The sequence below is a fragment of the Archocentrus centrarchus genome, chromosome 13, assembly GCF_007364275.1.
Source record: "Archocentrus centrarchus isolate MPI-CPG fArcCen1 chromosome 13, fArcCen1, whole genome shotgun sequence".
NCBI lineage: Eukaryota > Metazoa > Chordata > Actinopteri > Cichliformes > Cichlidae > Archocentrus > Archocentrus centrarchus.
In genome coordinates, this window is record NC_044358.1 from 13,802,784 (window position 1) to 13,830,152 (window position 27,369).

General features: G+C 45.0%; 2 protein-coding genes across 3 annotated transcripts in view; both read left to right on the plus strand.

The window, feature by feature from the left end:
- The window catches only part of lrch3 (leucine-rich repeats and calponin homology (CH) domain containing 3), a 34,175-nt gene extending 21,476 nt beyond the window's left edge, over positions 1 to 12,699 (plus strand). The window contains exons 15-20 of the mRNA XM_030744797.1: positions 4,936 to 4,966; positions 5,062 to 5,175; positions 5,865 to 5,956; positions 6,030 to 6,167; positions 6,239 to 6,316; positions 12,399 to 12,699. Of these exons, the coding sequence (XP_030600657.1) occupies positions 4,936 to 4,966; positions 5,062 to 5,175; positions 5,865 to 5,956; positions 6,030 to 6,167; positions 6,239 to 6,316; positions 12,399 to 12,560 (615 nt within the window). The 3' untranslated portion in view covers positions 12,561 to 12,699. The remainder of the gene's footprint in view (positions 1 to 4,935; positions 4,967 to 5,061; positions 5,176 to 5,864; positions 5,957 to 6,029; positions 6,168 to 6,238; positions 6,317 to 12,398) is intronic.
- A 7,844-nt stretch (positions 12,700 to 20,543) lies between these two features.
- On the plus strand, positions 20,544 to 27,184 carry rpl35a (ribosomal protein L35a). Of its 2 annotated transcripts, none has more exons than XM_030743455.1 (5): positions 20,544 to 20,658; positions 21,628 to 21,669; positions 24,821 to 24,973; positions 25,052 to 25,196; positions 27,089 to 27,184. In XM_030743455.1, the coding sequence occupies exons 2-5, from the start codon at positions 21,659 to 21,661 to the stop codon at positions 27,110 to 27,112; spliced, it is 333 nt and encodes a 110-aa protein (XP_030599315.1). In that variant the 5' UTR covers positions 20,544 to 20,658; positions 21,628 to 21,658; the 3' UTR covers positions 27,113 to 27,184. The 2 variants fall into 2 exon arrangements, with proteins under 2 accessions (XP_030599315.1, XP_030599316.1); XM_030743456.1 differs by lacking the exon at positions 20,544 to 20,658 and adding an exon at positions 21,501 to 21,525.
- The last annotated feature ends 185 nt before the right edge of the window (positions 27,185 to 27,369 follow it).

Here is a 27,369-nt window from a genome sequence, read left to right on the forward strand (position 1 = left end):
CAGCACCTCTAAGTCTGAGGCCATGGTCCTCAGCTGGAAAAGGGTGGAGTACCCTCTCTGGCTCAGGGACGAGTTCTTGCCCCAAGTGGAGGAGTTCAAGTATCTCGGGGGTCTTGTTCACAAGTGACGAGAGAAGGGAGCGGGAGATTGACAAGCGGCTCGAGGCTGCTTCTGCAGTGATGTGGACGCTGCACCAGTCTGTCGTGGTGAAGAGGGAGCTTAGTGTAAAAGCGAGGTTGTCAATTTACTGGTCGATCTATGTTCCTACCCTCACCTATGGTCACGAGCTTTGGGTAGTGACAGAAAGAATAAGATCGCGAATACAAGCGGCAGAAATGAGTTTCCTTCGTAGGGTGGCTGGCCTCTCCCTTAGAGATAAGGTGAGGAGTGTGGCCATCCGGGAGGGGCTCAGAGTAGAGCCGCTGCTCCTCCACATCGAAGGGAGCCAGTTGAGGTGGCTCGGGCATCTGATTAGGATGCCTCCTGGCCGCCTCTTGGGTGAGGTGTTCCGGGCATGTCCCACCGGGAGGAGGCCCCGTGGTAGACCCAGGACACGCTGGAGAGATTATATCTCTCGGCTGTCCTAGGAACGCCTTGGGGTCCCTCCACGTGAGCTGGAGGAGGTGGCTGGGGAGTAGGGAAGCCTGGGCTTCTTTGCTTAGGCTCCTGCCCCCACGACCCGGCCCCAGATAAGCAGAAGAGAATGGATGGATGGATGGTTTGTAAAGGGTCCATAAACTGGATTAATCTGGTCCCACAGTACCAGGTGGTTAATGGGGCAAAGTTATTATGAGTAAAGAAGCAGCTCGCAGCTGAGGATCAGGACTTTTTCACAGACTAGTGACCGGCCTCGTGCTGTGGAGGGATCATCTCAGACATTCTCTGGGCTGAAGTTTGGTCTGTTTTCAGCATTTTCATCCTGCAGTATGATGGTGTTTGTCTGCGCTCACCCTCAGCATGAACTTTCACTGAGAACAGTTTAACCTTCATCCTCCATCTTCCTGGTGCTAATGTGTTTATACAGTTGTGTTCAAAATAATAGCAGTCCAACATGACTAACCAGATCAATCAATATTTCTGATAGAAATCATATTACTACATGGCAAATAATTTACCAGTAGGTGTAGTAGAGTCATAGTAAACCAACAGACCCAACATTCATGAGATGCATGCTCCTGAGTCGATGTAATTGAATAATTAATTAAAATGGGCGTGTTCAAAATAATAGCAGTGTAGAGTCCAATCAGTGAGGTCATTCATTCTGTGAAAAAACAGGCGTCAATCAGGTGGCCCTTATTTAAGGATGAAGCCAACACATGTTGTACATGAATTTCTCACTGAAAACCTGAGAAAAATGGGCCGTTCCAGACATTGTTCAAAAGTAAAGCGTTCTTTAAAATGTTGATTGGAGAGGGGAAAACATATAAAGAAGTGCAGAAAACACTAGGCTGCTCGGCTAAAATGATCTCTAATGCTCTAAAATGGAAAGCAAAGCCAGAGAGGCGTGGACGAAAATGGAAGACTACCTTTTTAAATGGATGGAAGAATACCCAGGATGGGAAAGACTCAGCCAATGATCAGTTCCAGGGTGATCAGAGACAGTCTGATGTTACCTGTGAGTACTGTGACAATTCGAAGACACCTGTGGGAGACTAATCTGTCGGCAAGAAGCCCCCATAAAGTCCCACTGTTAAAAAAACAGGCATGTGCTGAAGAGGTTACAGTTTGCCAAAGAGCACATCGACTAACCTGTAGAGAAATGTAGAAACATTTTGTGGACTGATGAAAGTAAGATTGTTCTTTTTGGGTCCAAGGGCCCCAGACAGTTTGTCAGACGACCCCTAAACACTGAATTCAAGCCACAGTACACAGTGAAGCATGGTGGTGCAAGCATCATGATATTTGAATGTTTCTCTTACTGTGGTGTCGGGCCTATTTATCGCATACCAGGGATCATGGATCAGTTTGCATATATCAGAATCCTTGAAGAGGTCATGTTGCCTTATGCTGAAGAGGAAATGCCCTTGAAATGGGTTTTTCAACAAGACAAAGACCCCAAACACACCAGTAAGCGAGCAGCATCTTGGTTCCAGACCAACAAAATTAAAGTTATGGAGTGGTCAGCCCAGTCCCCGGACCTTAATCCAGTAGAAAACTTGTGGGGTGACGTCAAAAATGCTGTTTCTGTTGCAAAACCAAGAAATGCAGAGGAACTGTGGAAAGCTGTCACATCATCCTGGGCTGGAATACCTGTTCACAGGTGCCAGAAGTTGGTCAACTCCATGCAACACAGACGTGAAGGAGTTCTCAGAAACAGTGGTTATGGTGCTAAATATTAGTTTAGTGATTCACAGGAATGCTAATTCCTAAAGATTTTTCAGTTCATAAAGTGACTATTTGAGTTTATAAAGAAAAATGCAGACACTGCTACTTTTTTTTGAACAACCCAACATTAATTTTGCTTAATTTCCTGTAAAGTAATTGGAAAATTTATACATTTTTCTACATATTTTGATTTAGAATATAATGTGCAGTGTTCCCAATGCCTGTAAATAAAAACTATTATAAGGATTCTGAGCTTTATTCATGTTTTTGAATGCACTGCTGTTATTTTGAACACAACTGTATTAGCCTAACCACAGCTCTGTAGCTAACCACCAGGTGGCACATCACTACTTGTCCACTGATGTCACTAACCCTCCAAACGTCGCTGCTGTTTCCACCTTTGTTTCCGTTCACAGTGACTGTAGAGCTCGTAAATTCTATTTTTCATTGAATGTCATTGTAACACCTGGGAGAACAAACACGGAGCATCTTGTTGGACCCTGAAGTGGATAACGGTGTGAGACTGAACTTCCTGCGGAGAAGTTAAAGCCTCATAAAGCTTCTGCTCAGGTTTAGCTTTAAGCGGGCGGTTTGCTGCTTCGTACCTTGAAACCGAAAACAGGCTCCAGGTCGTTAGAAATAATGAGTTAGAAATAATAAAATGAATATGAATGAAACCAGCTGCACATGTTACTAACTCCAAAACCTGAATTTCTGCATTAACTCTTTCTTCTTCTTCTCTTCCTCTTTTTCTTTTTCTTCTCATCTTCACTTCCTCTTCAGTTTGCTCCTCCCCCTTTTTTTTTTATCTCTGCCCTCGCCACCTTCCTTCCTGTCTGTCTGTGTGTCTGTCTGTGTGTCAGTGTGTCCTGGTGTTTGAGATCGACTTTGACACAAACACAATAAAGAGGCGACCTGGTTCACACAGACAGGTGACACACACACACCTTTAGATTGACGCGTCTGTCCCTGATGGACGCACAGTCACCTTAAAGTTTCACTGACATCACTGCTCTTCATTTCGTTTCATTTCGGCCCCCCTCCATCCGTCTGTCTGTCCACCTGTTTGTGTCTCAGTCTGTGGCTGGACTGTCTATAGATGGCTGTCGTTCTCACGCTTCTGATAGCTCCGCCTCCTGTCTGCTGCAGGTATTACACCCTGCATGCTGCACTGTGTCTACATGTTGTTTAACCTCAGGGAATTTCATCCAGGATCACTGTGGCGTGTTTTTAGGGGGCGAAGCCATGCCGTTTGTTTTTACGTTCCTGAGCTGCGATATGATAGAAGGGAGACAGGCTCCTGATTCTTTGCACCAAACTTCAGGTCTGCTCCTCCAGCACTTTAGCACCACCAGTGTTTTGAAGATAAAAGTGCATTTAGGCAATATTTCAAGATAAACTGTTGGACTCCTCAGATCAAAGCAACATCTGGTGTCATTGGGCCTCATTCACAAACTGTGTTACAGGTAAATCTGTCATTCATCAATCTGTTATCACCTGAATGTGTCAGAGCAGGTGTAAACCTGCAACAAATAATGAGCATTTCTTTTTGGTCATTTACAGTTTTCCAAAATTTCCATAAACCATAACAAACATTAGAATTACATACATGACTATAATATGTTACACGTTTAGGTTTTAGGGACCCCTTCTCCAGCAGGTCGTACTAGCACACAGATGGAACCAAGCAGAGGACACGTTATCTGATCATAGGTCAGCCAGAAGAACTCGTTCTCGAAGCCTCGTATCCCTGCTGTAAGTGGTTGGATGGACTGCTGTGGGTAAAAACCCTCAGATGTGGATGTTTTCTCAGATCGGGCGCTCCTTGTCCTCCTCTGGCTTCCTTCTTTTTATCAAAGCTGAAAAGAGTAACAGATATTTTTCTTCTGTTTCTCTTTTCAGCTTTGATATCCAGACTTTTTCAGCCTAAGTCTCACTTTGTGTTTTTTTTCTACCATTTTCCTTCCCATGGAAAAACTCTGGAAAGCTGAGCCTCTTCTGGCTTCCTCATCACTATAGTTTCAGTATCTTCAGTCTTTTTATTTATTTTTTTTGTGTTAGGGCTGCTCCTCTGTTACATCATCACCGCTTTCTCTGCTTCGCCTCGAGGTAAACATGTTTCTTATAGAGAAATGATTCTGATTTGCTGTCCTATATTAACCTGGCCCATGTTCACATTCCATGTATCTGATTTTGAACATTTCTACACAGTGAATGAGGTCCACTGTCCACCATGTTTGATTTCACGAAAAGGTCCTCACCTGATTATAAGTCATAAAACATTTCACACTGTTGAAATCGACACATTTTTAGCTCAAGACAAAATCTTACCCCAAAGTGGTCTCAGCCCCGCCCCCAAAGGCGTGTGAAGGACATTATAATAAAAGTATTTTTTATTTTTTTGTTGTGACATGATCACAAATATCTCTGAAGAATATTGGAGTTGTTCCAGTGAATATTAGAGGTTTTTGTTTTTTTTTGTTTTTTACCAGAAATGCACATCATTAGCATTAATACACCTGAGCAGCCCAGGTAAAGCCTGTGGAAACACTGAATCGCAGTGACCGCCAGGTGTGTCCAGATGTGTAATTGTGTTGTGCTGTCCCACAGGGTGAGGACCGAGCTGCACTCTCTCCAACGGGTAAGACCTGACGGTTGACAGAAATCTCTCCCTGATATTCACCTGCCTCTCACTCACTCACTCCTGGATCTTCTCTTTTTTTTTTTTTTTTTTAGCCAATCAGTCACCATCTTATCCTAGCTCGGGAGGCGTGGGCTCCTGTCGGACTGCCAGCCTGCGACCGGAGAGCTTCCTGTTCCGCCTCGGCCAGAGGGAGGATAAGAGGAAAGGTGAGGTGCTGTGTGGGTCGGTCCTCAGCCTTATTCACCCGACAGGTGTGCTTTGGACCTTTTTCTGCCGGTGCCAGTATTTGAACCGTTCAGTGCTTTTTTCCACTGCAAACACACTCGGTGCTCGGCTAAAAAACAGGTTCAACTCCGGCACCGTAAACTAGCTGGTCTGGAACCGAGAACATGTGACGAAAACGGCAAAACGACGTGACTGCCATCTCGATGTAAAGTTTTCTACCACAAAAGCGAAGCAATTTTGACGGCTGTGAATTAGGTTGGGCTCTAAGGCTGAACTTGCTGCTTTGTATCAGTTCATATCACAGATAAAAGGACACACAGTGTGTACTTGTCGTCTTGCTCTAATCGCTGTCTGTGTTTCCCTCTGTGCTGCACACAGATGCTGCAGTAGTTTGGTTTAGACCGTAAAATGTGTTCGCAGCACAAGAAAGGGAAGCGTGTTCTCCCACGTTTGTGCGCTTCGGCTTCCGTGTCCAGACGAGGACCCGCCCACGCTCATACGTAAAGGAGCAGTTCACAGAAATGCGGTGGAAATGCGGGCCCGTTCTTAAGTGCTTCGCCGGTTCATTGAAACCAGCACGAGCACCGGCATGAGCACCGGCACGAGCACCGGCACCTCGGCGGTGGAAACGTAGCATCAGTGTGACTGCTGTTCCCGCTCTGTTCTCCAGGTGACACTGCAGCTCCTTCGAGCCAGGAGGAGGTGCCTGCTTCACCTCCTCTGGTAGGAGAGGATGCTGAGGTGGTGGAGCAGCTCAGAAAGGTGCGTACCTGGACTCACCTGAGGTTTGTGTGCGTGTTTATAGGTGACTGACAGACTGTGTCTCTCTCTACAGAACATCGAAGCTCGTCTCAAAGTGTCGTTGCCTAGCGACCTGGGATCAGCCCTGACGGACGGCGTGGTGCTGTGTCACCTGGCCAATCATGTGAGGCCACGGTCTGTCCCAAGCATCCACGTCCCCTCCCCCGCTGTGGTGAGTAACGGGTTAATCTGTGTGCCGCCGCTCACTGCAACAAACCTGCTGATTGTAACGTCTGCCCGCAGCCTAAACTCACCATGGCCAAGTGCCGGCGAAACGTAGAGAACTTCCTGGAGGCGTGTCGCCGCATCGGAGTCCCACAGGTAGCAAACACACCTGAGTGATGTCATGAATGAGTGAGGCTGAATCCAAATGTCCGCCATCAGTCATCCATTAAGTCACATCGTGGCTCCTCCCAGATGTTTCTAATAAAACTAAAGACACGAAACAGTTCAGTGTAAGCACGAAGAGCCGCAGACAGTTTGGTTCTGATGCCATCACAAGTCTGGTGTTTTCCTAGTATTATTATTATTATTATTATTAATGACTAAACCCCACTGTAAACTTTAAACAATCCAAGCTAAGAGTTAGAGCGTTCAGGTCCGCAGACAGACATGTTGGCTAACTCTCAGCCCAGGTATTTTAAAGAGCAGCTGTTTGGATGCACACAGCTGGAAACAACCTGGGCTGAGTTAGAAGATACACAGGTAAACTGGACGTTTATAGATATACCAGTGCTGTTTCCTGTGATTAAACCATCATAAAGGATGCTGCAGGGAGGCAGCTTCACCCCTGATAACCATCAAATACAGCAGGTCAGTGAAGAACAATCCTAGGGTTCAGCCTGCTTTTTACAACAGTAAATATATATTGAATTTTCAAACTCAGGCTAAAAAAAAAAAAAAAGAAAATGTTCCTGTGTGGGCTATTTATTCTAAATGATGGCCCACCGGGGGGAGGCCTGCTTCACTGCTCTGTACTGAAACCAGCCCAGTGTGGAAGCTAAAGGTGAGCTGTAAAGTCATGGAAGTCATGTGTAGCCCTATTTGGTGCAGTTTAAAGTGTTTCACTGACAGCTGATTATGAGACAGTAAAACCAGCTGATGATAATACACATGAGAAATAAAATGATCCACTCCAGCCATGAACTGAGTCCCTGGATCCAGATTAGCTGTGGATACATCAAACAGACCAGTCATAGTTCACACATTGTGAAAAGGAAACCTGAAAAACACACGTGTTTGGACTTCATCAGAGCAGTGGTTTATGGTAAAATCCTCTGCTGAGAGTCTTGACGTTTGGATTCAGACTGAACGGATGCTGATGGTGAAGTTTGATGTTTCTTCTTCTACTAACGTCTTTCTTCCTTCTCTTTCATTTTCCCGTCTTTCATGAATCCCTTTCTTCTTCTGTCCATCTCACTCCTTTGTTCTTCCTTCACCGTGTCCATCTCACCTAACGCAAACACACTTAGGACCGTCTCTGTTCAGTGGGCGACATCCTGGAGGGGAATGGGGGCAGGGTTTATGCCACGGTGGGGGTGTTGCTCTCCATGGCCCCTCCTCTGGTCTGCCTCTCCCCTCAGGTCCAGTTGGCCGGCTTTGCCCTCTTTTACCTGTCTGTCATGTCGGTGCTGTGTGCCATCTACGTACACCTGGCACCACACGTCTGAACCCGACCGATCTGAGGAAAACCCCAACAAGTCGCATCCCAGCAGACGTGAATTTATTCCACTAACATCCTACTCAGAGTATCTCCTTGCACCACAGTAACGCAGTAATTGAAACACATTGAAACAATCACTGTACTACAACATTTTGAGGTTAAGTTAGTTTAGCACAAAAACTGGGGCCAAAGACAGAAACAGAGAGCCTGACTCTGATTGGTCCATCTGTTTCCTGACACTTATAGCAGGCTAAATAAGAAAACCCTGCTCTGTAGCCACATCTGTCTGGAGGATGTGAAGCTGTTTCCAGGCTGATTATATGCAGAAACTTGGACTTGTGATCAGATTCCTCACCGAATGGTCTCCTTTAAGCTGCTGGCTGCCTTTCCTGATTTCTGAGGTTCTTATCCTGTCTCTGAAGATGTGTTCAGATCAAACATGAAGACCCAAATCAGTGCAGATTCATGCCAGGTGACATGGATGGGGCAAATTTATATTGACAAGTAGAAAATATTGTAACCTGGGCTTAAAAGTGGCTTGATGCTGTGTTGTGTAAGCTTATCAGGTGAGTGAGCTTGGAAAACAGTCAGAGAACTGGTAGGACTTATTAGTAAATTATGGATGAAGTTTGGAAGGAAGCTGGGAAGGACAAATATTTGGTGGGTGCAAAAACATTAACTTGTTTGGTCTGAAGACAGCCTAGAACCAGCCCAGACATGCTCTGATGAAAGCTGATCATGTTTGTGTCTGGCCACTAACCAAAATTAAAACATCAATTGGTTCATCTAATTCCAGCTGGAGCTTTCAGTTCTTCATGGGATTCCAAAGTATTCCTGCATAAAGGGTTGGTTAATCCCCATAGATTATCCAGGAGCTTCCTCCTGCCAATAGGCCTCTTAATCAGATGCCTGAACCTCTTCACCTGATGGGAGCCCTTTCAGCCTGCATAGGTATGAGCCAGTTATTTAAATGCCTTCAGCACAGTGCCATGGCCTCAGACCCAAACCTGCTGCTTTATGATTACCTCTGAACTGAGCCCATTTGGCCCAGAGGTGTCCTCCTTCACAAGGTTCATGAAAACTCTGGCTTTGCCCAGACTTGCATGGATGTGATGGACAGCTACAAGTTGTTGTTGGCAGGCCAGAGTTCAGGGTCGTCTACTGGAGTCCAGCTAAGGACATCAGCAGGATGGATGTGTATGTCACTGCTGGGTTTGCTACCATCACAGCTGTGCAGAAATCAAAACAAAGGGTCTGGCGCAGGCTGCTGCTTCATCAGAGTAGCCGATGGAAATTAAACGTATGTAGACCTTTGGGTTTGGAGATGTCCTGATTTATCAGTCTGACGATGATGATGATGATGAACCACTCAGGGCTTTAAGTCTTTGTATCCCTGCTCTCTGAGTTCTCATTATCTGCACTCGAGTGACAAGCTGATCACTTCAGACTTGACTAAAGGTGTTTAACTTAAACACCAGAGGCTCGTGATTTTAAATTACTTAATGTCATCTGCAGACCTTCTCAGCCCCCGGTGCTTAGGCCCAGCAGGTCGTCAGGCTTTCAGTCAAAAGGTAGGTAGAAGGTCTTAGGCTTAGCAAAACAGCAGGCAAATACTGACAGGTACTGCACTCAAAGCACAAGAGTCAAACCTTCACTTGGTCTTGACTCAGACTGTTTATTTAGGACTTGACTTTCTGTTGTTGATTTTGGTCTTGGTGTTTGATGACCTCGACTCCAAACCTGACTTTGTCTCCTTCTGCTGAACCTTCAGTGTTACTTTGAGCCATAGAGAACCATATGAGCCCTCAGTTAAAACTTGACAATCCCCCAAAGGTTTACCCTCACGCTTGCTTCCTGCCTGTTGAAGTTTTGCCCCCGTGCCTTATGTTTAGCTGTCTGAGTGTGTTTTTTACTGTTTTTGAAGTGGTTCAGCATCAGTCAGCCCTCCCCATCAGAAACATGATGTACTGTACCGACATGTATGCCTGGAAAGTAGCTCTGAGCACCAAATCAATGCTTCGCTCGTGGTCTTCCTTTCTGTGATGCCTACAATGATCTCCTTAATTACAAATCTAAGTGTAGGAACCCTTCAGTGTAACCAGGACTGAGACTCTGGGGCTCTCTTTCCACTGCAGGAGCTTAACAAACAGGAACCTTGGCAGGTATCCAGTTCCTTTTGTTTCCTCTGGGGACGGGTTCTAGGGGTGAACCTGGGCTCTTCTCAGGAGATACCAAAGATAAACACCATAACCCCAGTTTTACTGTTGCATCTGAATAATAACTTCAATGTTTTAAACAGAAGTGCTCACTGAACAAACCATAATGTTCAGATGTCATCAGGTTTTCTGTAGGTGAACTCTTTTAGGAGGAGCTGCCATACAAGCTGAGAACAGAGGATTAAAATATCAAATAATGTAGAAATACAAGAACTGGCTGGATGCACCGGACGCCTCATTTGCCCTTTGAATCCTGTTTCTGTAGAGCCGTTCTCTGCTGCTCGCCTTAGTTTGGTAGGTTCAGGGTATTCCCACATGCAGCTCTCACATTGGGTGTTCTGGTCATGTTAACTGGTAGCAAAATGTTAGAATGTCGTTTTCACTCAATAAAATCCTCAATGTTTGAGTGTCGACTTGCTGCAGAGAGCTCCTGTTTCCCGTTTTAGTGCTTTAGTGCTGGCTGCCCGCCTACGTGTAGATTTACTGAAATACAGATTAAACATTAAAATAATGTTGTTCTCTTACACTCTCAGCCCTCTGTACTGATTTTCTGAAATAGAAAGAACAATCTTAGAAAAACATGGTTCTGCTCTGTAAAACAAGCCTCGAGAGGCCCCCAAAATGATCCTTGGCCGTCACAGACCATAATGGACCACAGCTTTCCTTTCTAAGGGGCATCCATACAGGAAAGTGATGCAGTAACCAGAGACTATCACATATCAACGAAATTCACCAACTTGTAGCAAAGTCCAGCGAAATAACGGTTAAGGACTATTGAAGCAACTACCTCCTAGGAGGGAAGAGTACAGCTGACTGACATCCTGATAGGGTGTCAGGTAGTTTACCTGTGAGGCCTGTAGATGTAGAAGACTTTCTGCTACACCAACAGGTTGACAGCAGCAGACCCTGTAATGATCTGGCTGCACCATCTTCAGAAATCTTGTGTCTCATAAGCCTTGTTCTGGTTGTAACTGTGGAAACTCAACATCTATTTGATGCAAAGTTCTTAAAGGTCCAGGTTCTGAATCAGACCAGGTTAAGGTCCTGCAGTGGGAGTAGACTCATTGTTTCCTCTTGGACATGGACAGGATTCCTACAAACTGTTCTCACAGTGCTGGAGCTCGAGGGAGCAACACTGAAAACTTTAGTATTGATTTTTATAGATGAAGAGTGAGGATGATGATGATGTCTGAGTGTTTTTAAAGACAGCGTGCCTCTGCTTTGTCCTGAAACTGCTGAATGCTTTCCCTTAGAAGCTCCATAAATAAAGTTCAATAAAGCTGCTCAACTCACTTTGTGTCTCTTTTAAACTCGGACGGAGGTTATTACGACCTGCTTCCTGATTGGTTCTTTCTATTGATGCCGTAGCGTGATAGCAACAGGCTTCGTCCTCTTCATAGTACGTCACAGCACTCAGCTGAACGTCAGGGAGATTTTAATCTAGGACCTGACATCAGTTCGGTCTACATTTTTCTAGAAAATTACATGTAAGAAATATTTCAACAGCAAGCCTGGGTATTTTAATATTATTCTTTTTATACCTGCCGAAGTGGAAACCACCAATACTGATCTGGTGTCCTGTAGAACCACTTCCTCATATTTCTACTGACAGCAGATTGGAAACCTGCACTGACGCAGTATTACAAATTAGCCAGGCCCAAAATTGGAACCACTGAAAATGGAAGCATATGGAAGGAGCTGCCGTTAAATATTCACCATTATCTGTGTCCCGTGGAAATTAGTCCGTCTTCTACTCCCAGACCTGTGCAAATGTGGGCCAGTTCCCACAAAGCACTCCTGAGAACATGTTTCTGCACCCGCAGAAGTTTAAAGGTTTCAGAGAGCCAGACAACCACCAGCAGTATAAAGATGGGTTTGCAACATGAAGACAAAAGGAAGTGCCATAAACCTGCATTCTTTTTAACCACCGACAGGGGGCGACTCGTCTGGTTGTAAAAGAAATCTGATTGGATAGTCTGTGAGCCTCCTGCTCGGTGAACTCTTTGCTGATGGTCTCAGACGGTTAAATAAAATGTGACTTTCAGTTTAGAGCTTATTAGAGACAGGTAATGGCTTTACCCTAACGCTCCTCCTCGCTGTTGAACTCCCAGAATTCTTAGCTGTGAGAAAGGACATGTTGGAGCTGGAGTCTGAATCTGATTGATGCCACCTGGTTCAGAGCTGACATCTTTACCTGAGTCCCCTGGTGGTGTTGGACTGCATTTCCCATCAGCCCCTTGGCTTCCTTCTGTCTCCACCCCTGAGCAGAGTAGAGTGTTTTTTATTTTGGGACACTTTTTTGTTTTCTGTTAATCCACGAACTTCTGAAAGCTCTCTCCTGCTTGCTCCCCACCTGCCTCTCTCCTTCCACCTCCCTCCAGTTTCTCCTCCATCATTTTTGCTGCTCCTTGTTTTTCATTCATGTGTTGCCATGGTTTCAGTTATTTTACCTGTTGATTTAGTTTTCCATCCGTTGTCCCCCTGCCCCTTGCTGTGTCTTCTTCTGTGGTGTTTGTCTGTGCAGAATCAGTTGTGTCTTCCTCTTCACATCCTGGAGGAGCAAGGGCTCCCCCAGGTGGCCGCAACTGTTGGTGCCCTGCTTGACCTGGCCCCGCCCCGACACTCCAGCACCACGACAACCCCCACGACGTCCTCAACCCCATCGGGACCATCTGTCACCATCTAGCCAACTTTGCACCCCATTGCACATGCTCAGTCATCCTCCAGTCACCAACCAATCAGAGCTCAGGATCTCTTACCGTCCACGTGATGTCATCAGAAAACCACAACCAAGCATGGCATCCAAAGTGTCTGCTCAAACAGAAGCGGCAAAGGTGGCTCGCACCAACAGGGACACCACAGTGAGGGGGCGAGGGCTCTTATTGGTCAGCGTTGTATGTATGGAAGCTCGTTTCAGGCTGACCTCGTGACCTCAACTGACTTATTGACTTATTGGATCTAATGTTTTAGAAATTTTAATGAAAATGACTTTTTCATACATTTGTTACTTGATTAAAAAAACGATCATTAAATGACCCCTCGGTATAACTCACTGGGTTGAGCAGGCAGTGCTGAAAGGCTGCTGCAAGGGCACGGGTTTGATTTCCTTCAGGCCACTTCCAGCCCACTCTCCCTCTCCACCTGTCTCCTCCACTGTCCTGTGGACAAATAAAGGCTCAGTGGCCCCAAAAGGCATCTAAAAACAGCAGATCAGGAGGAAAAAGCTGAAACAGTGACAAGTGAACGATATCAGACATAAAAAACTCAGACCTAATCGGGCAGAAACGAACTTCCATACAAACGCTGACGCCTGCCTCCAGGTGAGAAAACAGCTGCTCTCCTGTTTGCAGGTAAAAACAGCAGGAGGACGTGATGGAGACGATCAGAGTTGAACCAATCTTTAATCTCACTGCTGCTGGGTTTTCCTCCATGTTTGCTCTGATGGAGAGCTTCTCAGCAGCCAATCGGAAGAAGCTTTGCTGGTTTTGGTCTCACCTGTTACGTCAGGTGGAACATGTCTAGGCTTTCTGTCCCAATATTAGAGAAATCAGCTTCTCACAGGTGGATATATTTTCTCTGGGCTCTCTGCAGCTCAGACACATCTAAACTTCCTCACCTGATCACAGTGAACATTTTTCACACTAAAGCAGGCCTTTCGAACTAGAGGAGTGCAAACTAGAAAGGTAGATAAAAATCTGATTTTTTTTTTTTTTTATTTAATTTTTTAAATGGACAGAACATGACTGGCTTTTAATGCTGCAACAGGTGAAGGTGGAGCTAATGTACTCACCTGTGTGTGCAGTTTGTTATAAATGATAAAAAGTAGACACCTCAGTTTGAAAAAACTGAGGAACCAGGCCTCATGCCCTCCTCCTTTCACCTTTGAGTTTATGAAGGAGACCAGGGATTCACAGCTGCGTGACAGACCTCTTGGCCATTCGGTCACCTGTGGCTAAATGAAATTCATTTGTAATTAATTACTGACTTAATTTATTGATGTAAATACACCAAATCCAGCATATTAGACACAGAAGAATCCAAACTAATAACTTTATCAATAAAATCTGAGGTGGCCCAAATCTGCTCATTCAGCTCACTCGCCCACAGCAGCTCTCCATGAGTCACAGCTCATGATGATCCTTCTGTATATGACACACACTGTTTCAGCTCCTCCCCTTTTAAACCAACTTTCTTCTGATTGGCTGCCCCCCACAAACAGAAGGTTCAAAAAGCAGGTGGGTGGAGCTTCTCTGTGACATGTCACAGATCAAAGAGAAACATAATAACCTGAGTGTTCAGAGAAGCTGTACACACAGAGCTCATTATAAAGAACTTCCTGTTTACTGTGAGTGGCCACTGCAGGAGCAGGAAGTCGTAATACCTGATCAGCCAATGAGCCGCTGACCCTTTCTACTCCTGAGAACAGGGGCTATGCTGCTAATAGCTTACACAGAGCAGTGCTTTCAAATGACACTATTGTAGCTTTTTGTTAAAGTTTATATTAGCTAAGATAAACTGAATGTAAGCTACAGCTAGCTGTGACCTAGCTAACGTGCGTGTGCTCAGTTAAAATTTAAAGTTGATAAAGAGATAACACTGCTAACAGATTAGCTGTTAAGAGCAGTGATCTGAATATACTGCAGCTTGAAAGTACAGCTCAGATTCTAAGCTAACACTGTTAGAAACAGTTCTGAGTAAATGCGCTGGTAATATTAGCAGGGATACAGGCTAACGCAGCACACTTATAAACCAGCGGACTGGGCAATTAGCCTGCAATGGCTACCTGTAAAAGTTTTCTGTTCAGCACTAATATAATGCTAACTACAGCCTGGCTAGAAGTGGTTTAAGCTAAGCTAACAGTAATCTGAAACTAATAAGGCGTTCTGCTAACTTTACCTAAGACATTTAGCTAATATTACAAATAAAGTGGTTAGCTTTTAATTTCTGACATTTTAAAGGTCTTTCAGAGACTGTGCTAGCACTGCTAACTGCTAAAGAACAAGAACACTAACAGTGGCGTTACGTTGAGCTAACCACAAAGGTTAGCTAACAGAAAGGCAGGGTTTTCAGGTGAAGCTAACACTCGTTTCTAACCTGGACTTCTAACAGTTGGAGACGGTTTAGTTTTTTTTTAAGCATAAATGCTACATGCTGATGTTAGCAATTCTAATGAATGCACAGGGGTGGAATGGAGCGTGCCCAGTGCTAACATAATTAACTTTTTAAATTTTGTTTTTATTTTAGTTTATTTATTTTTAGTTTTATTTATTGTTTTTAATTTAGTTTTGGGGGTGGGGCCTCCCTTTCTATTACAGGCGCTCATTCACCTATGAGCTAGTTGCTGACGGTTAATAATGGCCCAGAAGGGGTAGCGATGGCCGGGCATAGCTCGGTCTGGCTGGGCTCTGTTCATCTCCATCGTGTCTCTGTTACAGTAAGCACCTTCATCACCCCGCTGATGAAGAGGAGGATGTCTGAACTCTGAACTGACACCGTCTCTGTACAGTTTTTACCCTTTTAGGTCGATCATGTGATCTGGCTCTCTGATCACCTGATCAGGTGGTTCCTGTTGCATGCTGGGATGTTTTTTTTTTTACCTTGTAAAGGTGGCCTGACTGTTGTGTACAAATATATTCTGTAAATAGAAACACATAGATGATGCTCTGTATATGAGGCTGAAACCTGGGTGTTGCCATGGCAGCAGAGGTGTTTGTGTTGCCAGGGCAATCACAGTTTTTGTTTTTGTTGTGTTGAAGGTCATTTCTCCTCCCGTCACTGAAGTCGATAAACAGCTGATGTTTACAGCTCCAGTACTGTAACTTTATTTATAAAAGTTTGTCCTGGCAAACAGGAACACACATTCAGCTATTGAACCGCACATACTCACACGGACTTCATCAACAGCCAATCAAAACCCAGAATTTCACTCAGCAAACTGGAGCTCCGCCTTCTTGGATGGTCTATTTGTCCAATGAAGCACACAGCAGCCATATTATTGGTCAGATCATTGTATTAAAAATGCTCCAACAGCACAAACACGGTCCAGAGGTCCAGTTCAGGGACTCCAATTTGCTGAGGTGAAGCCTAGCAGACAGCTAGCAGCTACAGCCCCCTGTGTCACCATCTGCCTGTCAGTCAAAGAGGCCACGCCCCCAATAATGCAAATTGGTGAGTTATAAAAGCATCCTCCCCCTGTACAGGTGTTTTTGTATCCAGCTGTAAATGAGTTTATTTCTGCTGTAAAGTTTCAGCATGGGGACTGACTCACTGGAGCCTCTGCTGGATGTCAGAGGAACTGCAGGATGGGCATTGTGCGTTTGTGGACCCGCATTTTTGGGGGGGGTGGGGGGGGGTCATTTGTTTACGGTTTTTTTTAACATGAGAGGAATGCTGCAGTGGGCGTGGCCTCTGGGTTGCACACCTTCACCTGTATACGGTATGAATCTGAGCTGCTGCTGCTTCACTGACTGGAGGAGAAAACGCTATTTTAATTTAAACTGAAAATACGTGCTGTATTCAGGTGGCGTGGGACATCAGCTCAGCTCACACTAAACTAAACACCTGCTGAAGCTTTGATCCCATTTACCTGAACACACCATGAGAGCACCACTTTTAGCCCTGAATTATGATTAGCAAGCTGGGCCCTGCCTCCTCAACCTCCTCCACCAATCACTACATCTTCAGTGGATTCACCTGAGACCTGGAGTGAGCGTGATGGGACAGGTGAGGTGGCTAAGAGGTTTCAGACTGGTAATGTACAAACATTTGATGTTTTTCTTCTTCATGTGCTCCTCCTGTGGCAGTGATGGGTCACGTGACCACTGTAAGGCGAAGCAATGTCAGATAGACGATTTTTTTCCACGTGTGTTTTTGCTGTTTAAGTCATAAAATAAATATTTGAATGTGACTTTGATGCTTTTATTCTGTCAACTCTACACACAGGAAGTGGTGAAAAAATATTCTGTGCCACGTGGCCAAAAAAAAAAGAGAGAACCAGCTGATTCTGTTCATACTGTAAATGTTTCATTTAATGTTTTTCTCCTTTTTAAAGATTTCTCTGTGTTTGTGAATAAAGTAGAAACATTTCTAATGGATAAACGACACATGTGCAGATGGTCCACTTTGTTTGGGGTAATGGCAGTGGTGGACTCTGAGCTGAGTCCGGACTCTGGGTAGAAGGCTACTGAGGGATGGAGCTGCAGAGCCATGGAGATCTGGGAAAGAGCTGCTGAAGCTGGGTGAAGAAGAGAAGTGGCAATCAGTGAGCAGCAGTGTGGCTTCATGCTGTGAAAGGGCACTCTTTTTGTTTCTATATGTTGCAGGGACAGCATAATGATATCAGAGTATCAGCTGTAAATGTGGCAGATTACAGCAAAGCTACTTTAATCTGTGGTCCCAAAGCAGGTCACATCAAACTACTGAGGCACCCCTGCTTCATGTCTCCTCTAAAGCTGCTGGTGACTGTTGCAGTGTTTAGTTCCCCTCGCTGTCATCGTCTGTCCAGATGTGGCCCACAGTTAATCTTTTGCTGAATTCATAGATTTAAAGGAAGTGTGGCAGGTCCTTATAAAAGCTTAAAACTGGCATGCATGAATTATTCAGAATGATCAAAGCTCACAAATGTCTTTTCAAATTGTTCCAAATGAGACTGAATTTTGATTTCAGTTTTTTTGATTCAGTGTTGTTTCTCCTGCAGGGAAAGAATGGGAGTGTAGGAATGTCCGGCACCCTTCACAATGCTGCACAATCTGTAGCATGACTGTCAAAGGAGGAGTCCAGAGCGAGGGCTTGATATTTGAACTTTCCAGTCTGGAGCTCCTCCCTTTGTAGGAATACTTCAGAGTGCATTCTGTAAACATCACACACACTGTTCAGCTAGTCCTTTCTGGACATGAGGCAGCATCTCTAAGGATTTGGTGTGTTTTGCATGTGCAAGGATGACTGCATCATCTGCATACACTTGCATATTAACATTTTGACACACATTATGTAGATGATTGATACAAAGCACAGATAAAAGTAGGTCCAGGACAGAGCCCTGTGGGACCCCTGCAGAACATCCAGGGTAAGGAGATTTGGTGCATCAGTGTGTGCTTGTTGATTTGTAGGAGACAAACTGCAGCAGACAAAATTTAAAGACACTTTTACTGTTTTATAAATTAGACAAGGTCACTAATTCTATTTCATTTTAAATCTTACTTATTTTTGATGTTTGGTTATTAAACGTGCACAATATGACCTTGTTTGTGTTTGATTTGTATTTATTTAAGCAATTTGATAATTTCTTTAGATGTTGGTTAACAAGGTTAAATGTTTTTCACTGATGAAGTATTGATTATATCGCTGTAGCATGACAGTGTGCTAAAACAGAGAGACAAACAACAATTTACACCTATGAGCAATTTTGGGAGAACATGCAAACTCCACACAGAAAGGTGGAGAACCCAGGACCTTCTTGCTGTGGGGCAACAGACCACTGTGCTAGTCTTTATTACTTTAATCCTTATTCAAGTGATTCTCTGGCACTCTATAAGACCCGACTTCAGCCATAAAAAAAAACTCCCTTTTAACAGGAAGAAACCTCCAGCAGAACCAGGCTCAGGGAGGAGCAGTCATCTGCTGTGACGGTTGGGGATGAGGGGAGCGAGACAGGACAAAAGACACACTGTGGAAGCAAGAGATTAATAATGATTAATGATTAAATGCAGAGTGGGGTATAAACAGAGAGAAAAGAGGTGAAATTTTAGTCTAGATTTAACAGGGAGCCAATGAAGAGAAGCCAATATGGGAGAAATCTGCTCTCTCTTTCTAGTCCCTGTCAGTACTCTAGCTGCAGCTGAAGGCTTTTCAGGGAGTTTTTAGGACAGCCTGATAATAATGAATTACAATAGTCCAACCTAGAAGTAATAAATAAATGAATTAGCTTTTCAGCATCTAATTTTAGAAATATTGCAAAAAAGCGGTCCTGCATATTTGTTTAATATGTGCATTGAAGGACATATCCTGGTAAAAATGACTCCAAGATTTCTCACAGTGTTACTGGAGGCCAAAGTAATGCCATCCAGAGTAAGTATCTGGTTAGACACCATGTTTCTAAGATTTGTGGGGCCGAGTACAAGAACTTCAGTTTGATCTGAATTTAGAAGCAGGAAATTAGAGGTCGTCCAGGCCTTAATATCTTTAAGACATTCCTGCAGTTTAACTAATTGATGTGTGTCATCTGGCTTCATTGATAGATAAAGCTGAGTATCATCTGCATAACAATGAAAATTGATGCAATGCTTTCTAATAATACTGCCTAAGGGAAGCATGTATAATGTAAATAAAATTGGTCCTAGCACAGAACCCTGTGGAACTCCATAATTAACCTTACTGTCTGAAGAAGACTCCCCATTTACATGAACAAATTGGAGTCTGTTAGATAAATATGATTCAAACCACTGCAGTGCAGTACCTTTAATACCTATAGTATGCTCTAATCTCTGTAATAAAATGTTATGATCAACAGTATCAAAAGCTGCACTGAGGTCCAACAGGACAAGAACAGAGATGAGTCCACTGTCAGAGGCTGTAAGAAGATCATTTGTAACCTTCACTAATGCTGTTTCTGTACTGTGATGAATTCTGAAACCTGACTGAAACTCTTCAAATAAACCGTTCCTCTGCAGACGATCAGTTAGCTGCAGTGAGGGTAGGGAGCAGGTGGAGGTATGGTGGATGGTTTGAAAACAGTGGCTCTGACACAAAGACAGGAGGCTGAGCTGGATGTGGCAGAGCTGAAGATGTCAATCTTCATCGGGAGCAAGCAGAATTAGAGATGAGTCCATCAGAGGGATGGCTCAAAGTCAGAGAGGCTCAGAGGGTTTTGGACATGTGCAGAAGTGAGAGGGTGGATATACTGGAGCTGTCAGGAAGGAGAAGCTCAGAGGAGGTTCATAGATGAAGGAGGACATGCAGAGGGTTGGAGTGGAAGAGGGGGATGCTGGGATGAGATGGAGGCAAATGATCTGCTGTGGCGCCCCCTGAAGGGAGCAGCAGGAAGAAGAATAAGTCCATCCATTTTCTTCCACTTGTCCAACTCAGGGTTGTGGGGAAGCCAGTCCCAGCTGCAGGGTCACCTGTACAGGTCACCAGCCTGTTGCAGGGCTAACACAGAGAGACAGACAACCATTCACACCTGTGTGTAATTTGCAATCAGCAGGTAACCTAAGAAGAAGAAATGTAAAAATGTAAAAAAAAAAAAAAGAATTAATATAAAAAAGTAAAATGTTTGTATTTTAATTTGAGTTTTTTTATACCTATATATTATAGGTTATATTTGTAATTTTTGTTATTGGAGTCATGTAGTTATTTAATTTTGATCAGGCAACCTTCGCCTCCATATTCACAAATCAAATAAATATGAATTTATTTTTAATTACTATGTTGAATAACTGGCGTTAGTTGCATTTATAACATGCACTTGATTTTTAAAATGAACTTTTAAAAAGAGTTTAATCAATTAAAAATAATATATTGCATATACGAAGTCAAGCAGTTGACTCAATAATGAAACACGTCGTAAAAACTCAGACATTATAAACTTTGTAAGAAACCTTATGAAAGTGTTTTAGGCCGTTTTTCGAGCGGTTCCGGATGTTTTGTTTGATTCATTAACGTTTATGAAGCGGAAAAAGAAAGCCCGCCTTTTTGCTCAGGCAGCTGCGCGGACACCTCTGTTCGCAGTAATTTCCCAGCACCCCTTTCGGCCTTTCTTTTCCTCCTTCTCTGTGGACGCGGCGCAGGTGAGCCAACATGTCCACGGCATCGCCCCCAAAAATTCTGCTGATCGGTCCCGGGGTCGGCTGATAATCATCCGGGACCCCGTGCCGGCCGGGGCTCCGTTGATCGGGGGGTCTGGGTCCGCGTTTCGCCCGCTGATGGCGGAGATTCGGCTCGGATGGAGCGGCTAACTAGGCTAACGGCGGCTAGCGGAGGGTGGGAGCGTCTCCCGGGGTACGATTACGGCTCCGGACATGTGCATTAGTTTCAGGGACGTGTGAACCCCGGTTCTCCGGTCCCCGCGGGGCTCCCGGAGCTCCGGCGGCTCCTGACGGGCACGATCTCAAACCGGCGGCAGCAGCCGTCTGAACTGCTTACAGGGTCTCGTTGGTTCTCGTTAAATCGCGTTAAACGGCCGCACCGCGTCTCCTGTTTGCGGGGACGCGTTGATGCGCAGGTGATCAATGATCTACGGATCCCGAGCGGGATTTTTTTTATATAAAGATCGCTTTGTTCGGCTCAGACACGAGGCCGCGCTCTCCGTACCTGCCTGAGGAGTTTGTAGCGCACCTGTGGCTTACCAGGTGTCCTCAGCCAGGTTCAACATCAGTGTCTCGGGGTCTGTAAACAGTGACGTTTTGGTTTCACTTTGTAGGTGCTGCCTCCATTCATGAACTTTTAAAGGGCAGGAAATGCCAAGCTGCACGTGACGTCTGCACTTCACCTGTTCAAGGCGATACCTGATCAAAATTAGTCATTGTTGTGTGCAGTTCGGGCTGTTGCCATGGTGATGCGTCTTCTGAAGACGCCACAGCCAGTTAAAGTCCGTCAGGTACACGGTTTACCTGTGCGTTTAACCCGTGCTCTTTACCTGTGCTATTTGGCAGCAGGTTGGTAGTATAGTGTAAGCCAGGCTTCTAATAATGATAAGCCTGATTAATGATTTGATGCTACAGATGGATTCAGGTGTTAATGTGACTTTTTTTGTGCAGGTGAAACCACCTGAAGACTACTACAACGAAGATGCCTGGAAGGTGAGCTCCAATCATTTCACTCTGTGTGGTCACATGAGAGAAGTCCAGCTCAGTGTGTGTGTGTGTGTTATTTTGTCTTGAAGCTCTGAGCCCAGGTGAGTGATGTGACATCATGAGCTTCCAGAGTCAGTTCAGTTATGCGGCACAGAGCATGAGGATGCTGAGCTCTTGTTCATGTCAGCTTTAGCTCTCGTTTTAGTTTTTAGTGACAGGATCAATAAAGTTGTATTCAAACAGGCAGGCAGTGATGTGCAGGTGAGCTTGGAGCACACACACATACACACTTGTTGCTGCTGCAGTTGCTTGTGGTGGGGTGGCTCTTGGGGTCATCACTTGGTCTGTGCTGCAGCTTTACTCCACAGACACAGTCGTCTGTTGCCCGTCCCTTTGAGCTATTGCTGTGCTGTGAGACGGCAGTCGTCTGGTGTTCTACACGTGATGTGCAGCGTGAAAAAATAACCGTTATCAGGGACCATCCTTACGGCCCTTTGTCCATACGGATGATGATGGTGAACAAACCTCAGCACGGTGAATACGGTGAAACCCTAACCTTTCACCCAGAGATGGAGTGCTGTCCTGACCCCATACGTTCCAGTTTGATTATTAGTATATTGTCATTGTGTTTTTGTTTTTTTAATCCTCCAGCTGTTTCTGCAGTTTGTGATCTGCTGGCTGAGCTGTTGGTTCTGAGTAACTCACGTTTGAGTTGTTTCCAGCAGCAGTGCGACTTCGTTTTCATTTTGTTTTCATAAGGATGATGCTACGGTCAGTGTGTCTGTTCTTGCTGCGCTGCTGCTGTGAGGAAAGTTCAGTCTGGATGTTTTTCTCTCAGGATTTTATTCCGATCTTTGGATAGAAGTGGCTCAGGAAATTTTCCATGTCAGTTTCCGTCTGATACCAAATTATTGAAAACACCAGCAAAACTGTCCTTTGTGATGATGTTACCAATAAAATATTGAGGTTTGTTGCCCAGAATTGTTTTAATACGTTATTCAGTATTTGACTGTACTGCTGGTTACTGCACAGCTGGATAACTTTATATCTTTGAATGTGTTTTGTTAAGCTTTTGTTTCATGAATTGTCTGTACACAGAATTTGTGCGTGCGTGCGTGCGTGAAGGTGTAACATCTGAGCTGGCAGGATGGGGGGTCAGAATGGGTGGAGTTTGGACTGTGAGCCGGCTGTTTGCTGCTTTCATTTGTCCAGCTTTCAGGGATGTGTTACAGTTCTGTACATGTTTGTGGGATGGATGAAGCTTCTGAGGTGACTTTATTTAACCTATTAACTGGCAACGGCTCGCCCGCGGGCCGTTTGTAGTGCTTTTCAACTTTGAAGCCTCGTAGCGTCACAGTAACGCTGCAGTTTGCACTTACGATGCTTTTATATGACAGACTAGACCCTCAGAATTGGATTGACACCTCATTTAGCCAATCATGTTATGAAATGGGTTTTCCAGAGCCAATAATAAGCAGACACATGTGACTTTTCTGGACCTGCCCCAAATCTTCTCCAATTGGTCGACTCTGACCCAAAATCCAAAACCACAGTTGTATAGCCAATAAAATTCCTGACATGTGGGTATATGGCACTGTGGGATTTGTTTTTACATGAAGCCATAAACTCCCTGCGTAATCAGTGCGTCCTCCCTGCGTGAAACTGAGCAGGAAGTAAGAGTCTGTGTGCCGTCGTGCATAAACAGTGTTTACAATACTTTTTCTCACCAACGGATTGTCAGAATGCATCAAAAACAGGCTATATTTATTCAACGAAGTGACGAAATGACTCACGAGTGGATTATTATTTATCAGAGGATTTCGTTGCTGATTCGACCGGTTTTATCGCTGCAAAATCCGGCAAACGAACAGCTGTACGCCGACAGCGATCCATGGTACGTGTTAGTTTTATTCTCAGCTCGTCCTCGTATTATATGCCGTTTAGATGTAAATAAGTATGTAATGGTGAGCTTGACATGCAACATTACACAGAAAATATCACCGTGCACTGTTGTTACGCCACTTTTATTGTGTATGTGTTTTACATATGGAAATTTACAAGAGCAGTGTTGGGGCAGGGAAGGTTGTTGGTCTCGATAAGGCTTTTGTGTGTGTGTGTGTGTGTGTGTGTGTGTGAAGGAATCACTGAACATAGACTGGGGGGGGGGGGGTGTCAATGAAGGCTTAACATTTTCCTTCTTTTACAAAGTAGAGCAACCTCTGATTTATATGTCTATAATTATAATTAATTTGTACTATCAGTAACTTTGTGTATATCAGAGGATTCGTCAGGGTCGTGTCTTTGATTAGAGCCTCATTGATGACTGTATGTTGAAGCATTGAGGAGTTACAGCCATTTGAAGTTTGTACAACAAAGGCTGCTCACATGTGAGACCACAGCTGGACATCAACACATAAAAACCTTTACAAAACAGTAGGTTTTTGTGCTTTCTTGATAAAATTTGAAATGCATGTTAAAAAGACTTCATTCTACAGCTTCATTATATTTTCCAGTCCATACCTTCTACACTCAGTGTGTAGTTACATGAAAACAAACAGGAAAAATCCAGGCGAGGCAAAAATTGTCTAATTTTTCTGTGTTCCAAACTTAATAGCTACATACTCATTACAGTTACAGCATTTTTGACTGCAGAAATGAAAAATATAGCTTGTCTTCTTCACAAAGAGACCAAGCTTTTGCAGTACAGTAATCCCTCACTTATCACGGGTGTTACGTTCCACAACCACCCGCAAAGTAGGGATGCTATATTTATTTTAATACTTATACATTATTTTAGTAGTTATAAACTATTTTAAGTTTTTATAAACCCTCCCCACACACTTATACACCAAATATATACATTACTGTACAACACATACTATGCATGTGAAGAACGAGTACTGCAAAAACCCACGAAACAGCGAAAATACCGCAATAAATATTTTACACTAATATTGATTGAAAATCTACGAAAAGCGAACCGTGAAGTAGCGAGGGATTACTGTACTCCAAAGAGTTCAGGAGCAGCAGCTGATTTAATTTGGGTATGCTTTTTCAGGCGTTTTTGGTGATTTTTGGAGAGGCCAGTTAAGGGGTTAAAGCAGCGACTGAACGGTGAGTGTGAGTGAGACTAACGCCGTCTCTCTGTTGTCCTCAGACTGTGGAGTAAGGCCATCTTTGCGGGCTACAAGCGCGGTCTGAGGAACCAGCGTGAGCACACGGCGCTGCTGAAGCTCGAGGGCTGCTACAGCAGGGACGAGGTGGACTTCTACCTCGGCAAGCGCTGCGCCTACGTCTACAAGGCCAAGAAGTGAGCTGCCGCCACCCTCGCTCTGTTCCTTTTAGGGTTGGGGTTGGTGTGTTTCTGACTGTGTGTGTGCACATACAGGAACACGGTGACACCTGGTGGGAAGCCCAACAAGACCCGTGTGATCTGGGGGAAGGTGACCCGGGCGCACGGAAACAGCGGGATGGTGCGAGCAAAGTTCAGCAGCAACCTGCCGGCCAAAGCCATCGGACACAGAATCAGAGTGGTGAGTCACATGACCAGATCAGCTGGATTCATGACCTCACAGTCCAGCATTGAGTCTCTGATCTCATTTCTTCAGGAGTTTGCTGGTTTCTGTGATTCAGTTCATACATTTCTAAGTAATCTGGGTCTGAGATGGGAACTCTTAGCCTGTGGAGCTCATCCCCCTCAGAGCATGCTGGGCATCTAATGAACCATGTGGGAAAGCTGATTTAATTGGATGAAACAGTTCTGCTCAGTGTGGCTCCGCCTCCTGCTGGGAAACAGTCTAAAATGTGGTGAGCGGGTAAACGGGCCTCCATGTTGGCGTACAGCTGCTCTTCAGCGCGGCCACAGCTGGAGGCATTTCCAGCTGTTTACAGTCACATGTGAAACCCAAGTTTCTCTGAATCTGACACTAAATATGACTGTTATTGGTAAATATTAGACACGCCCACATTTCTGCTTGCACTGTGTTCTCTGATCTGATAACAGCCACTCAGGCTGGAGCTTGTTTTTTCATTGATAGTGGAGAAAGACAGGAAACGGGGGGAAGACACGTGGGCAAACTGGCGTCAGGCTCTTGAACACGCGCCGCCCGCACAGCAATGCGACATAGATATGTGGTCACCTGCTCCACCACTGAGCTACCCGGGCGCCAGGCTGGAGCCTTGATTAACAAACAGGAAGTAGAAATACCAGACGGCCTGGTCAGAGCTGAGGTGTGTGCGCAGATCGGCTTTCGTTCTTCCCGTTGACGTCAGGTCTGTAGCTGTGAGGTCGTCCGGCTGCCTGTCAGGGAACCTGTTCACTCAGCTGGAATTGAACCGGCAGCTCTGATGTCACACAGACGCTTAACGAATTATTCCTTCAATGTTCTGATGATTGTCATCAGCAGCTTTGTTTTCCACATTTAAGTTCGATCCTTTAATGAGACATGGCAAGAGTTCAGGATCAGAAACCATAAAAACAGGAAGTTTATCATTTTCAGACCCCGCCCCTCAGTTCGTTTCAGAAATCTGCAGAAGAAGAGTTTGTCTGATTTTTGGATTCAAATTATTTTAAACTCTAAGTGCTGTGACTGGATCCAGCTGTGACCCCACCCCCTACAACACATTCATGCCCCCCCCCCAAACTCAAAGTTCTTCTATTGCTGAAAGCTCGTCCTGAAAAACATTTGGTTTCTGGATGAAGATGCGAACCTGGTCTTAATGATTAGTTTTTGCCTTGTAGTTGCAGCCAGCTGCACAGGCTCTGTTCACCTTCAGAGTCCTCAGAAGTAACAGGAAGTAGGCGGAGCTGAGAGCCTGGGCGTGGAGGCCTCTGGTCCTGATTGCTCCCTTTTCAGAGTTCATGGGGGAACGTCCTGAACTTCCAACGCATGGACCCCTCAGCGATGCTCTGAGCATGCTCTGCATGCTGTGCTGGCTCTGCATGTGTTCACACTCCACACTGCCGCACGCGGTCTGCTCTCTGCTTCCAAACATCAGGGTCTGAGCAGGTGACCCAGGGCTGCAGCAGGACCCGGGCTCGGGTCCAGCCTGACTGGACGTGTCTCAGAATATTTAAACCAGTTCGGTAGAAAACGCAAAGATCGAAGCTGGCTGAGACACAAGCGTGAATCCATCATTAAACGAGTCACACGTTTTCCAGCAGGTGAACATCTGTGCCAGATGTTCCTTCAGGTGTCCAACAGCTGATGCCACCTTCTCCTCCTGTTTGAGAGAAGCTCACAGTGCAGGGTGTGACACTGTGTGACACTGCCTCTGAACCCACACACTGTCATGATCATGGCATCCTTCGTCTTGCTCGTGTGTCTCAGACCTTCTCACAAAGCACTTCCTCTAATTCTCCTCCTGATGTGTACTTCCTGTGTGGTGGTTTTATTCTGATGGCGTACTTCCTGTTTGTGTGCAGATGCTGTATCCTTCCCGGGTGTGAAGAGGAGGCGGCGGCGGCAGCAGCTCTTTGTTTGTACAGAAACAATAAAGTGATGAATAATCTGTTCACACACACTGCCTCTGTCTTTATTTTTCACGCATACGCACAGAGCCTCCACTCTGTCCACATTCAGGGACCACGTCCTTCGAAAGACTCGGCCTACGTAGACCGCAAAGGCTGGAAGTGAGCGGCTGTGAAACTGGACGGTCTAATCTTCATATCTGCATCGCCTGCCCTCACCTCAGCGTAGCTCATGT